Here is a 15,395-nt window from a genome sequence, read left to right as displayed (position 1 = left end):
GCCTGCCGTGCCGCTCGTTACGTTACTACAAAAGTAAACTGAAAAGCAAGCGCCTACCCGAAAAGCAAGCGCCTACCCGACGACGACGCCGACGGACTCCTCATCTCCCGGCCGAGTCCACCCCTCCTCTCCTCTCCTCTCCTCTCCCCTCCCTCCGCTCGCCGACCGACACACACGCGCAGGGCGCAGCGGCGAGTTCCCCAGCCCCTCCTCTCCGGCGCTCAGCCTCGCCGCCCGCCTCGAGATTCCCGGCCGCGGCCCAGATCCCGCAATGGAGGTGCGTGAGCACCGACTCTCGTTTTTTTTCCCTGGTTTTATCTGCAGAGTACTCCTTTTTACTTGGCCGCGTTGTTCCCCTGTTGTGCTCGGTGGCGCTAGTGCCCGCGTGGTAGGTGGTCGTTGGGCCGGCCGTCCCTCCTCCTCGTCGGAGCTAAGCGTGCGCGCGTAGCGAAACTCCGGGTCGGAGGTCATGGGGGATGCTTCGGAGCTACCGTTCTTCCGCGGCGATTTCGGTTGGTGGGGAATGCCGTTTGGATTCCTATAGGATGGACTTGCTTGTGGTTTTCCGGATCCTTGACTCTGAATCAAGGATAGTGCCCCTGATTTGGAGTACTGTTAATCGACTACTACTGTCCTAACTGACGGTCCTGGGTTAAAGACAGTCCGATAGATCTGATAAGTTTTGCTGCTTAGTTTCTGCCTGGAATTGCTTTTCTGATTTTTTTTTTTTTGCTTCAAGCAATAGATGATTTGTGCCATGGTGGTAAGATACCAAACTTTTCTGGAGTACATAAAAAATTGCCATCTTTCTTAGGATGCTCTCTGCCTGTATCTATATCTTCTCTGTTTCGGGCCTTCGGTAGCGGCTTTTAGCAGGAACAAATTATGGAAATTATGTTTCAGGTCAATGAATGCTCTTTTTGATTGTACCTATACTCGAAGCAAGAGCATTAATGCTTGTATTTGTAGAAATTAATCACTCCTGGCAATAACACAGCTGGCCTGCATTACGTTTGCCGTCCTACACAACAGCACAATCGCTCTTGACCTGTCTGTGATCGAATCTGTGCTGTCAACGTTATCTTATTCATTCTGTGATTTCCCTTGGATTTACATTGGGCTATTTTAATTGTACACTTTATGTGCGTTTTTAAAAGAAGTTTCACAGCTTAAATTCGAATGGGTTAACGTACTATCCCATACAATCCTGATGTTATCAAGTGGAAGCGCCAGGTTCAAATTAAATACACAAAAGGCGTAAAGGGCATTTATTTCAAAATATGTTTGGGCTATTTTCATTGTACTCCACTTTCTGTGCGATGTTAAAAGTATCACAGCTTAAATTCAAATGGGTCAACTATCCGTCACAATCCTGATGTTGTCAAGTGGAAGCGCCAGGTTAAAATTAAATATACAAAAGGCGTTAAGCACATTTATTTAAAATGTGGTTCCTGGAATCATATTTATTTAGCCAAAGTTTAGCACGTGGTCTCCTATTACTAGTAATTGATTTCCCCACTTGGAAACTACATCGCGCTCTGCATTTTCATCAGTGATGTCGTTCAGCATATTCAAATGAAATAGACATGTTACATTCTAGGTAACACAGAACCAAGAGGACAATTCTTCTAGCCAGACGGCATTGCAATCACACTGCATTTTCATCTATCACACATTTTCATCTATGATGTACCTTGTTCAGCATATGCAACTTGAGTAAAATAGAATAAAAAGGACAGTTTTCTTAGTCAGACGACATTTCTGAGTCTTCATTGATGTGTTGTTTCCTACGTTGCTGCATTGATATGTGTAGCCCACTCTCTTTGGCAGTGCCTGCCATTCCTACTTGTATTTTTTGTGTCATCGTGTAATCTCGAAAGATTGCATTTATTTAACTCATGCTAAAATGAGTTCACTCTATTTCAACTAATGTACAATTACTACAATGATGCATCTTATCTCCTGTCATGCTAAAGTAGCACTGTTGATCTCATCCCATTGCTTATCTTTTGCAGGTGAGAACAGTAAAAGTTGCCAATATTTCATTGAATGCTTCAAAAAGAGAGATTACAGAGTTCTTTTCTTTCTCTGGGGATATAGAATATGTTGAAATGCAAAGGTAATTCATCATTATTTATTGCACTGCATGTATGTTTAGGAGTGGATGAATATTTCTTAATATTTTCTTATTTTTTCATCAGAGAATCTGATTGGTCACAACTTGCGTACGTCACTTTTAAGGACTCACAAGGAGCAGACACTGCTGTGCTTCTCTCAGTATGTTCAAGTTCAACTCATTTTTTAATCATATTGATTAGGGTTTTCTCTGACATTAGGCAGGCTCTACTTTTTGTTAATTCTGATTTTATCTCACTATTCTTTGTCTGATATATGGCTTACAATCATCTCATTATGACCTACAGGGAGCAACAATTGTTGATCTTTCTGTCATCATAACTCCAGTTGAGAACTATCAGTTGCCTCCCGAAGCCTGCAATCAATCAACGGTAAGAATTATTTTTATTCGTACTTGAATTGCACCCTCATTATTTGTTGTTGCATTAAAAATTGGAAAAACTTTGAGGCCAGGTGTTCCTTTAGTCTCTTAAACTGAAGAAGAGCTAGATGATTATCCTTTTGAACGGTGAGCTAGATGATGGTTATAACTGTTCACAGTGAAGGTATTCCTGTAAGGAAAGCAGCTGTGCATTTGGACCGACGTCCTTCTTATTTGCCAGAAATGAGCTTTGCAAGCAAACTCATTACTGTGCATTCTTTTAGCAGTGTTACATGGAATAAAAGTAGAATCTGTCTTGCTCTTACTAACCAATGATTTTCCATGAACTTGGTTTCCTTGGGTGGATTGGCGTTTGTCTGTTTTGGCAGCTCAATGACCAAATATTTTATAAATATTTAACTAACATTGATTCAGCTTCTTACCATGGTAAGAAAGTTTCTGAACTAGACATATAATTGGATTCAGGTCAGTATGTCTATGAGAAGAGAAATACAGAGGCATGCATTGTGGCTTAAATCAATGTTCTGCAGTTTGCTTAAAACCAGTTGATGATTATTTTTTTCCTACAGAATTTGTTAGTTTGTACCTTGACAATGTTTTAAGTGATCTTCACTCTTCTGAATTTTTGTGCACGCCCTTGCTGGTGCAGGGACTAAGATCAACATCTACTGAATCTGCAGTCAGGAAGGCAGAGGATGTTGTGAGCAGCATGATGGCCAAGGGTTTTGTCCTCAGCAAAGATGCTCTCAATGTAGCAAGATCTTTTGACGAGCGTCACAACATCCTGTCCAATGCTAGTGCCACCGTTGCATCTCTAGACCGTCAGTATGGCCTGAGTGACAAGATTAACCTGGGCCGGGCTGTTGTTGGCAGCAAGGTCAAGGAAGTGGATGAGCGCTATCAGGTCTCAGAAATAACAAAGTCTGCTCTGGCTGCTGCAGAGCAGAAAGCCAGCATTGCAGGCTCTGCTCTCATGGGCAACCAATATGTCTCAGCTGGTGCTTCATGGCTAACCAGCGCATTTGGCATGGTTACCAAGGCAGCAGGTGACATGAGCTCAATGACCAAAGACAAGGTAGACAGAGCCGAAGAGGAGAGGAAAGCAATCATGTGGGAAGAGAGGAATGGGCTCGTCAGTGACTATGCGAAGATCCATCTTGATGAGCACTCTTCATGGGAGCCTGCAGTTCTTCCCGTGGAATCAATGGATGAGCAGAAGCTCCAGGCCGTGTGATCCAGCAAATAGAATGTTAGTCGCGTCATCTCGTGTTTCATTCGTTTATTGTTACTTGTTCCATATATAGATCCTTTTACGCCACTGTACTGGAGCAAAAACAGGGTGTTTGTCACCTATAGTGTGATGTAAATTTTAGAATGCTACCCTCATGTTCCCATCAGCTTTCTTATACTAGACCACTGGAAGGTTTTCTTGTTTTTCGATACAATATAGAGAATGCAACTTTCTCTTTAAATATATAGTTTCCAACAATGGGATGTATTGTGCTAACTGTGGTACCTGAAGTTGCTTTTGTATTAACCCGTTTTGTAATTTGAGGATACAGTTGCAATTTTACCCGTAAGGTCTTGCTTGAAAGACGAATGCAGTGACTTCTTTTTTTGTTAGAAATGGTGGAACTTTTATATTGCAAGTTTCCACGTTCTGAACTCCTAATTGCCTGAAACCGTGTGGTGTTGTTGAAGAAATTATCAAGAGCTTTTCTTCAAAGAAAGAATATAGCCAGGACTTCTGGTAGTCTGCAAATATGAAATTTTCTCTGGAACATACTTGTGTAAATGGTTTTTGCAGTATACTCTGTACGTTGGCACTAAGAAATTTCATGCAGACAGAAAGAGATCGAACTCCTAGACTCCTAGGTGCGCGGAGGCCCCTTGTGCTTGACGACGAGAAGAGCTAGAGAAAGCACGACGACTTCTTCCCGGCCATTGTAGCGCAGCTGCCAGCTGGTTAGACGATCATCATCCACTGCCTGATTACGTTGATGTTGTCAATGCCAATGCCACTGATTTCTGTCTGCTGGTCAGAATGTGATGTTGATGTGGATTGGGCTTTAAGGAGAATGCAAAGCTTCAGGTCAAACTGTAGCTTGCACTATTAAGCTTCACGTGAACAGAAATCATTGGAAATGACTATCCAGTTGTATTTTCCGAGGGCCACAGTTGGTCATCCGGTCACCCCTTAACTTATCAGTTGGGAGATTGCACTGATCCATCATTGGAATGTCCACAAATAAGAGTTTTCCGGCTTTAGGCTCCGTGCCCCTTTTCCAAAGGGGCGTTTATTAATCTCCAAGAGTTGTTATCATTAAGAAAATCCTAGAAAACATGTTTGGTTGTAGGATTTGGAAACCATAGAAAACTTTCACATGGCAAATACATAGCATTGCAATTTTGAAGGTAATCATCGAGTATGATTTATTGGAATTTTTTAAGTTTAAAGTGTAGGATACATCTAATTGTTCAGAAACATCCTCGTGTTTTCCCCACGGCGTAATCAAACACCATCTGATACAAATTCATGTTTTTTTCTAATTTCTTGCAGGATTCAATAAATCACCATGAGAGTGTATCTAAGTGTCCCGGTAATCCTATCACACCGTTAATGTCTAGTTGATACGCCAACCGTTGTTATATTTGCAAGAAGTACAATCTACTCCAACCTTCTCTTTTATCGACATCAAACCGCAATCCATCTCATTCGGCTTCATCAAGTTTCGGATATTTTCCAAACTATACATTTCCTATTTGAAACTTTGATGAAAGGCGGGGTTGGGTTAGTTCTGATATAATGCAAGGTTCTTTTTTGCAAAGTGACAACGCCAAAAAGATTTGTGCCATTCTCTTCTCCATCCAATGACAAGAGCCGGAAGTACTACACAGCAGGGTAACGCGATCCTTTCCCATGTTATACAACTTCTAATACTGTCGTGTTTTTTAATTCCTCCAAGTCAGAAAAGCTTTAAATGGGTTTGTAGCTTGCTACGGCTGTTTCATTGCAATTTTTTACCTGGTTTTGATCAGGTTTAGCCTGTGCATATGTGTAGTAACCTCGTTTAAGTTGTGAAACTACGTTGAATGGATGCACTAGGCCCCGAAAACAAAAGACTGAGCTGATGAAAAAGTCTATAGAATATATTTTAACAATTCCTCTCACGACTAGGTCCCTTTAGACCTTAAACGTGAAATCAATAAATGATCCTAACTATATTTTATATTTCAACAAACTGTTCGGTCTTTCTCAGACCAAAACTGAATTTCTTAGAAGGATGCCACACCCACACCCACGGACACCCTTGGTTATCTCGCTGATTTTTTTTTTCTTCGAAATGAAGCCATATGCCAGCCTCTGCATCAAAAAATGCATATGGCCTCTTTATTTTCTTATATCCCGACATAAGCAAAGATGCAACCCTAACCCCTCCCTCATGTGCGCTCCCCAGGGCACCGCCGAGGGGCCAAGACCCGTCCACCGCCGCCCCCTCCCTCCGCGTCCTCTCTCCCTCCACCGCTGCTGTCGGCTAGCCACGGTGGCGGCGGGCCCCGGCGCCAAAGTTCCTGGGGGGATGATGGAGGCGGCGACTGGCTGTGGCGGCTAGGGCGGCGGCCACCGGTTTCGACGCGCTCCGCGTCTAGGGCGGCGGCCCTGCACGTGCGATGTCGTCTCCTACTCCGTGGCCCCCGACGATGGATGGTGGTGGCGGTGGCTGTTGGATCTTGTGCCCACCGAGATCCATCGTCGGCTTCTGCTGGCGGCGCGAGGAAGGGGGCGGCGATTTGCGGGGCGAGGATGGTGTGGTTGAGGCTGCCGCCGTCCACCGAATCCTCCTTCGTCGTTGTTGGTTAGCGGATGGCGGTGTGGGGGCTTGTTCGTCTGCTTCGGGTTATAAGGTGGTGGTCCTAGGGTTCTTCTTCTGCAAAGATGAAGACCTACCGAATGCTGATCCTTTTCATCTAGCCGGAGTGTTGAGTTCCGGAAGGCTCCGCCGGTGAATGGAACAGCGAATCTTTTGCCTGGAATTTGCTGGATCGGGTGGTATTTGTTCGCGCGCATCCATACTTTTATTCCGACCGTTTGGTTCTAGAGGGAGCGGCGCGAAGCTCTTTTTCTGTGTTTACATCAAGTGACTATGGATCCATGATGAAAGTCGGAAGAAGAGAATATCATGAAGGCCGGATGAGAGGACTAGCTAAGGGAGGTTCAAGTCTCCGCGCTGTTGACGGACTTGCTTGGTGTTCCGGGCTTCACAGCAGCGGTATGAAAGTGGGGCGACAACACATGTGAAGTTTAGAGTTCTACCTTTCAAGGTGAAAACCCAAGGTCTGGCCTTAACTGGTTGTGACTGTCAATGACCTTGTTGAAGGCATTGTTTTGAGAGCGGAGACTATCTTCAGGGTGAAAACCTATGATCTTTGGTCGGAGGATGATAGTGTTGGAGCACTGTTCTTTTCTTGGAGGCGTAACTTTTGGAGAGTCTGTATTTCAGATGTTGTCTTGGTAGTAGATGTATTGTTGTTGTTAGGCCTGTAGCGGGACTTTCATTTCTTAGTTTTTTTTTTCTATTTTTTGGTTGTGTGCATCCGTACTGTCATTTGGATGTTACGTTGTTGCAGAGACTGAATTAATTGGTATCTTTTAATATTAATATATTTTCTTTATCGATTTTTTTTCTTATATCTCTTAAGCTAAGGTTAGGGATGTTTGTCTCTGACTCTCATTGGACAGCTGCGGAGGCAGTGGGAGAAGAACAATACAGGAATGCTGACGTGTGATACACTTGCTGCTACAGTTTGTACATTGTATTTGGATCATGCTAACACGTGTAATGAGCAGAAATGATTATATTAACGCAATGAAGATCAGATCCACGACCCAAACCAGTGTCGGACCAACCTGGTGTGCTAAGCTAAATTAGGCGTGCGAGCGGTCGTTCCTGATGGGCCTGCTGCGTTGCAGCCGCGTTTTCCTTGAAGGATTGTGATGAACTCGATATGATCTGCTGGTCCAACAATGGCGGCATCCGTCAGCGTCTCTCCGTCCCAGTCCTACCTGTCATGCATCTTCAGTTTTATTTATTTTCATTCCTTCGACCGCCCGTCTGCATCTTACTCCAGTACTAGTAAATATCCTCGCTCCGCTCTCCTTGGAGAAAATATCTTCTGGATCAGGCCTATATTTTTTTCCACTAAGCTTACCGATTAAGAAATGCAAATCCACGTCACCATTCGAAAAAAGATGCCAAGTGTTCGTTAGCGACGGCGGTAGCCCCCAAGCCCGGAACGTATTGGGTTGATATCGAATCAGATTTTAGTTGGTTAATTAATCTCACTGTACCGCACCACCATGGTGCTACTAGTATAATCTTTGTGGAATGGATAAACATCTACTCCGAGCTTATTATCGGCCGCTGGAGTACTTGCATAGGATAGGGAGAAGATGATGATTCATTGCTCGTTGTATGCATCGGTTTAATCGTGTGGTGACGTCTAAACCTGTCAGAATCATGATTTTGCTATGCGATTGCACAACTTTACGATCCAAATATATCCCATCATTTTAGGCTGTTAAAAAATTAATCAAATGGATGCAAAGAAAAGTAAGGACCCTCCATCCTACTCTCTCTGTATCACAAATACATGTTTTTTTTTTACATTCTTCGATCAATTTTTTTTAATTTGAATACAAATGCAGTTTTAATCATTAGAATAAGATATTGAATGTCATATATATGGACTTGTCTCAAGAAATTGAGCTTGAACATTACACATTTCGTGTTTAATTTATACATATATTACATATATGAATTGATGATCAAAGTTGCATCTTGAATACCATGTCAATTCTAATACTACATCGATTTGTCTTGTGATGGGAGTATAATCGCTCGCTCACTATCTATTCTATTAACTGCGTACTCTTAATACTACCAATGATTATGCATTTTGTCTTGATATGTTTCCTTTCTACTAGTAATTTCTATTTGAAGCTACATGTGTTTTATTTTAGGCCAAATCAAATTTTATAAAGTTTTGCCAAAGCTACATATTAATAATTCTTTACTATATAATGGTGTGCTTACATATTAATTGTTTTTCTTCCTGATACCTTTTCCGTGATACTACCTCCGATTCAAAGAATAAGGCGCCCTCGTTTTACGTGCTTTTCGTTTGACTGAGAATTATTTTAAATATATAAAGATTGTTTGTATGAAATTAACATCATTAAAAAGTGTTTTTCAATACGAATCCAACGATACTAATTACATATAATATAACCAAAATTTTGTTGCTCAATTTTTATGGTCAAAGTTTGTTTTGGAATACGTGTGCGCCTTATTCCTTGGGATGGAGGTAGTATTACAAAGTTGCATTGCGCTCCTGATTTTTCTGCGAATTTAATTACAATTGCAATGCCACAAAATCATGTCTAAAATTGAATAGGTGTACCTAGACCGTAGGTGCTCATTCACAACCTTCTCCTGCAGGAATTTGCACCATGTAGGTCTCCATCCTACGTGTATCAATCAAACGTTGAATCATGAATTTCCTCAAGTTCAATACTCAACAACTCCATTAATATCCACTTCTTGCACCAGGTAATTAGAAAGATTTTACGTCGTTTTCGAAACAAAGATTTAAAAAGAACAGGAGTTCAGTTACACATCGACATCACAACACGGCCAGCAAAATCAAGGTACTTGCGCCGCCAGCCACACCAGAAGTATAAATCAAGGATCATCCCCTCCATGGAAGCCATCATCTAATCGATCTCCTCGCAAATTCTCACTTGCCAAGAACATCATCTGAAAAACGCAAGGTGGACGGCGATCAGTATCATGGCAGCCGCGAGAGAAAGAAAGCTTCCCCAGCTCCACCTCAAGCTTGATGTCCCCACGTCGTGTGCCTTTCGGTGCCCCGCTCCGGCGCCGGCCGTCACCGCCGAGACACCCTCCACGTCGGCGGCCGCTCGGCCTGACAGCGAGTTCCGCCAAATCGACTTCGACAAGTTGTCTGTTCTTGGGTCCGGGAACGGCGGCACCGTCCACAAGGTCTCGCACCGCCGCACGTCGGCGCTCTACGCCCTCAAGATCATCCACCGAGGCCACCCCGGCGCCGCCGACGAGGTAGCAGTCGTCCGCCGCGTCGACTCGCCGCACATCGTCCGGTGCCACTCGGTCCTCCCGACGGCGTCCGGCGACTCCGCCTTGCTCCTCGAGCTAATGGACGGCGGCTCGCTCGACTCGCTCGTCAGCGGTGGCTTCCCGGAGGCGGCGCTGGCGGAGGTAGCTGCGCAGGCGCTCTCCGGCCTGGCATACCTCCGCACTCGCCGCGTCGTCCACCGCGATATGAAGCCGGCCAACCTCCTGGTCAGCAGGACCGGGCAGGTCAAGATTGCCGACTTCGGCATCGCCGAGGTCGTCACCCGCGCCGGCAGCCACCGCGCGGCATACGAGGGCACCGCCGCGTACATGAGCCCTGAGCGCTTCGACACGGAGCCTGCGCACGACGGCGAGGAGGAGGTCCGCGTCGACCCCTATGCCGCCGACGTTTGGGGCCTTGGCTTGATCGTCTTGGAGCTCTTGATGGGCCGGTACCCGCTGCTCCCAGCTGGGAAGAAGCCGACCTTTCCGGCGCTTATGTGGGCCATCTGCTTCGGCGAGCTGCCGGCAATTCCCGACGGCGCGGCGTCGCCGGCGCTCCGGGATTTCGTGGCCGCCTGTCTGCACAAGGACCACCGGAAGCGGGCTACCGTTGCGGACCTCCTCGCTCACCCATTCGTCACCGGAAGAGACATGGCAGCGTCGAGGTGTGCCCTCTGCCAAGTGATCGAGCAGCGGTGTCGATAAGGATTAGGCGGTCACGTAGTCGAACTGTAGGTAGTTGCATATACTTTGGACTCTGGAATGGACGGTCTGGTTATGAAACAGATTGGTGTCTTTGTGTTGCTTTCTTCTTCTTTTTTTGCGCGAAAGATTATAATTTATTTCATTAATTCATAAGAAGTACAAAGCACCTAAAACCTAATAAAAATTACATCGAATTTGGACCACCTAGAGACCACTATTGTTGTCAGAGCGAGCCGCCAACGCGCCGTTGTCGCCACTCTCTTACCGTAGCCAGCATGATGTTGTTGATGACGGTCAGAAAGTCTTCGTGCATATGCTCCTAAGGACCGGCGCCCAGACCCAAAGTCATCGCTATTGAATCCTTGAATTGATCATAATCTTCTAAAACCAAACATATAACATAATAGACTAGAGGAGATCCACCACTCCATGGAAGTGGCGACCAGACGAATGCCCACCCTCCTCAACGTCACCGGCGAGATCGCCGCTAGCAAGGTGGATGAGGAGCGGGTATACCTTATTCTTGTCCTGAACAACGCCGCCATAGCCAACGATACCGATTGACCAAACTCTAACTTTAGGGACTGTTCTACATCGCCGGCTACAGGTCTGAGGTCCCCACTCCTTCCCTCCACCGGAGCGGCTAGCAGAGGAGGCAGGGACTCGTACCCATCGATTCCCGGTCGTAGACGAAGAAGATGAGGCAGACGACGATGGCTGAACCCTAGTCGCCGCCTATGCTTCTTTCACGGGAGGAGGCAGAGCAGGTCTAACATCTCTGTCTTTGTGTTGCTTTTGTAGAATGATCTAATTTCATTGATAAACTAGCTGAAGTATACTCGAATCGAATAAACTCACAGACTATCAAGTTGCCAACTTTAGAAAATCAAATGCTCCATTACACATTTTTTACTTCATTTTTTACTACATGATTCACATAGTAGAAAATTATTTTATCATTGGGTAAGGTTTGAAACATCGGATGGTGGGTTTATATTTAAAGAAACAACTTCAATATTGACATTATACTGCTCACATTAGGGTAGAACTGCACGATAAACTCTTGGAACATTCAAGCCATAGTCATTGTATGAAATTTTGGATGGAGCAAGGTTCCGGGTCAATATCTCCAAGAATAAATTTTGACCACTCTTCTCTTTGTTTTATGATCCGGCATGTTTTCTTATAGATTCTTCATCACATTATTTTTCTTTTTTTTCCTTTGGCGGCTACCGAAGCCATAACGTTCTACACTGCCATAGAATCGACTGAACTGTTAATAAAGACGCAGGTGACATTGCCAACTTCCAATGCGAATACAATGGTTCAAATTTGTCTGACAGAATCATATGCACAACTCCTCTAAAATCCAGAAAATTTTCAGAAGAAATGGAAGTTCGAGATCCTATTGAGAATTTTGCACGAACCATGGGGCCGAGAATAGTCCGAGAACCATCTGCTGGCAGAGCCGAGATTGCAATCCTTTCCTAGGAATCTTAGGATACCAACCGTCCATTGCTAAACCCGACGAATCACACCAGAGTCTCAACATCCCTACATTGTGTGCATCGTTCTGCAGTTGATACTTGATAGCTTCTAAATCCAAGCTTACGTAGGACCGTACTCTAGGGTACTTCCTGTCGATTTCTTCAGATATACCAGCATAGGTTTTGCCAAGCAGCAGCAGTAATATAGGAGATAAATTTTAGCTGATGTGTTAGTGTAAGGTATCTTGTGAGTTCATATATATTATGTTAATGTTTCTGTACTTGCAGAGAAAGGTACGTTGAGGTACCTGCTGAAATCTTTCTTGTGCGCTATCTTGCTATTTGTTGAGATAAACTAATAAGCACCATGTGAGTCCAAGGGTAATGCCATTTCTTCTCCATTGATATCCATGCACGATTAACGATTTTAAAATTAAGATTTACCTCTCGCGAGGACCCCATACATGCATCAAATTGAGCCAAAGTCACTTTTGATGACCGAATTCGGAACTTTGTTTGGGCTCAGTTGTGCCCGAGCTGAAGTCAGTCAGTTTTCTCTACCGAATCAATGCAAGTACTATTCTGAAAGCTCTCCCTAGATATACGAACCATCCCTTTCTCAATGTCCCTAATGACTAATTAGCCAGTGAGGCAAAACCAGGTTTACATTGTTACGCATAGATCGATGGTGACAGTGTGCAACTGCAAGTACCACTTAACTGACGTCTAGGTTCTATCAACAATGTCGTTGTCGATCAGAAGACAATTTAGTGACGGCTCCAAGCGAGAAACCCGACGATCGATGCAAGTGCCTGGCGGATTGGACGTCGGGTCGATCTAACGCACGCACGCACGTAAGTACGTGTTGACGGTGACAGTAAACGCCTCTGACAGAGAATGTATGTTCAGTTATTCAGGGAGTAGCCGTCAAACAGTAGCATTGTTCTTGGCGTCTGTTTTGGATGATCTACCGGATTATGCTCCGTCTTGATCCCAGGAATTACAACGCGATGCAAGGTTAGCCTTGGTGATTATAACAGAAATATACTTGTTTCTTCTGGCCTCCTGTAATGCTAGAATTTCCAGGAAAGTCTGCAAATGTTTCTTTCTCAAGAGAAAGGTACAGTTCAGATCCTTCAAACATACGTTTGTCAATCATGTGCTAGTGTATAGGTCTCTAATGTGTGTGTTCCGGCAGATTTCTAGAGCAGATCACCATAGATATCCTATCCATAGGGTAAGTTACCCCCCAAAAAAAAGACTACTCATACACATATCATAGTCTTAGATTTGACAGATAACTATCCTAGGTGACTGCATCATTTGATACGAGAGCTTAAGTGACAGCTTTGATTGATTTTTTTTCCAAGCGATCCTCGAAGGATCGATTTTCATTACCCACCGATAATGAAAACGTGATTGCTCCGATGTCCCCCACTTCAGCTCCATGGTTCTAAAAAATTGGAGCCGCTCCAGATTTTTTATTTTGATCCGTGGAGTTGCTCCAGCTTTTGGTATAAATACGTGTAGTTGCTTCAGCTTTTGGTACAAATACGTGGAGTTGGTTCCGCAGAACACAAAAATATGGATTTGTTATTTATTTACGTCCCACTGCCACTGATAAGTGACCAAAATATTACACACGTTTTATCTTTCTCCCCCTCATCCTCTCGGGCATGTTTCCCAATGCCAAGACTCTCCCCGATTTGACTTCACCGCAGCATGATTCACGCCTGCCACCACCGAATCGAGGTCGCCGGCAAACGAATGAACTTACCTTTAGCGGGAGTTAAACTTGTCTGAATCATTCTTGCTAGCGTACAAATCGAGTTGTAGCTTGTTGCCGCCGCCGCCAGAAACTTGTTGTGACCGCCTCAACCAACTTCGCCGTGGGTGAGGAGGCGCGCGACGTAGTGGCGGCGACAACAAGCTCCTGGCGGTGGCGGCAGCAAGCTACAACTCAATATGCGCGGCGGTGAGAACGAATCGTACAAGTTTAACTTCAGCTGAAGGTACGTCGACTCGTTCGCCGGAGTCCATGATTCATTAGCGACAAATGTAAATCTCGTTGCGATGAAGTCAAATTAGTAGCAGTCGGATGTAAATTACGGCGCTCCGTGTTTTTTGTGTTTGTGTACCAAAAGCTAAAGTAGCTTGCAGTTAACTTTTCAAATACTTCTCCTCTCTTGAGAGAGTTTCAAGATTTCTAATTACCTGGTGTTTGGGAACGTCACGGCAGTGCCGAGTGGTTCAGCGCCGCCGCCATAGCCATCCTCACCGTCGTGGCCAGGCCAACTCCACCGCCAGAAAATACTTCGCCACGGGCCAGATGGGCTTCCAGCCAAAGATTTAAGCGATCACGCGGTGCGTTCCAGTGTGCTCTGCATTTTTATATTTCACGAATTCAACTTCACGTAATTATACCAAAAGCTGGAGCAGCTCCAATTTCTCAGAACTGTGAAGCTAAGGAGGGACATCCGAGCACACCCCTAATGAAAAACATGTTTGTCAGAGGTCTTTTGCCATATTCAGAACCACCAACGATCAGGGAACCAAAAGCAGCAACTAACTAAGGACTATTCCAAAAGGAAAGCACGTGGCTGGGTGGATGGGTACGATTTTGTCATACGCTGCTAGAATAACCTTGATATAATCTTGTCTGGCAAGTATCCTGTCTATTTACTTTCGGCTATTAAGTTTCCTTCTTGAGCGATTAAAACAATCAATTCTCAAATGGCACACTGCTTGTGGGATAACTATGAGGGGCATTATAAGTATCACGTTGCTAACTGGGAGTTGGTCACTATAAAAAAAAAAGAGTATGGCGGTCTGGGTATCCATAATATTAGAGAGCTTAATCTCTGTCTTCTGGCCTCGTGGATCAGGAGGTATAGTTTAGATGGCAACAAGCTTTGGAAGCAAATAATTGACTTCAAGTATGACTCCGAGAGTCCTAATATTTTCAAATGTAGAGAAACAGATGTTTCTGCTTTTTGGAAGGGTGTTCTTTGGGCGGCTAGAGCCACAAAACTAGGCTATCAGTGGTCGGGCGGTAAAAGAAACAAAATCCGATTTTGGGAAGATCAGTGGCTAGGTAATTCGAGTTTGGCTATCATGTTTTGGGACCTGTACTACGTGTGTAATCAACAAGATGTAACAATTAAAGAAGTGTGGGATGGAAATGTGTTGAAACTAACCTTTAGGAGAGTTTTCAACCAAAAAAAGATGGATCAGTGGTATCAACTGGAACAAATTGCTTCTTCTATCCGACTTTCAGATGTGCAAGATAGTTTAGTGTGGAAGCTTCCTAGCTCTGGCGTTTATAGCTCTCAATCGTTGTATGCAGTTCTTAATTACCGTGGGGTGACTCCGATGTTTATCCCTGCGGTGGGCAAGCTTAATGTGCCCCCTAGGGTCCAAGTTTTTCTCTGGCTGTTATCACACAATGCTTACCCGTGATAACCTTGCGAAAAGGCAGAATATTCCTCATAAAACTTGCTTTTTATGCTCTGAAAAGGAAACTGTTAA

General features: G+C 44.4%; 2 protein-coding genes across 2 annotated transcripts; both read left to right on the top strand.

The window, feature by feature from the left end:
- Nucleotides 1–251: 251 nt before the first annotated feature.
- LOC124700312 (binding partner of ACD11 1-like) lies at nucleotides 252–4,005 on the top strand. Its single transcript, XM_047232461.1, has 5 exons — nucleotides 252–277; nucleotides 2,016–2,119; nucleotides 2,202–2,277; nucleotides 2,424–2,507; nucleotides 3,168–4,005. Exons 1-5 carry the CDS (start codon nucleotides 272–274, stop codon nucleotides 3,750–3,752), a joined length of 855 nt encoding a protein of 284 aa, XP_047088417.1. The 5' UTR covers nucleotides 252–271; the 3' UTR covers nucleotides 3,753–4,005.
- A 5,874-nt stretch (nucleotides 4,006–9,879) lies between these two features.
- LOC124697232 (mitogen-activated protein kinase kinase 9-like) lies at nucleotides 9,880–10,380 on the top strand. The gene has a single exon (XM_047229853.1). The coding sequence runs from the start codon at nucleotides 9,880–9,882 to the stop codon at nucleotides 10,378–10,380; it is 501 nt and encodes a 166-aa protein (XP_047085809.1).
- The last annotated feature ends 5,015 nt before the right edge of the window (nucleotides 10,381–15,395 follow it).

The sequence above is a fragment of the Lolium rigidum genome, chromosome 3 (genome assembly GCF_022539505.1).
Source record: "Lolium rigidum isolate FL_2022 chromosome 3, APGP_CSIRO_Lrig_0.1, whole genome shotgun sequence".
NCBI classification, from domain to species: domain Eukaryota; kingdom Viridiplantae; phylum Streptophyta; class Magnoliopsida; order Poales; family Poaceae; genus Lolium; species Lolium rigidum.
Note: the sequence above shows the minus strand (reverse complement) of the source record. Positions and strands in the feature narration are given on the sequence as shown.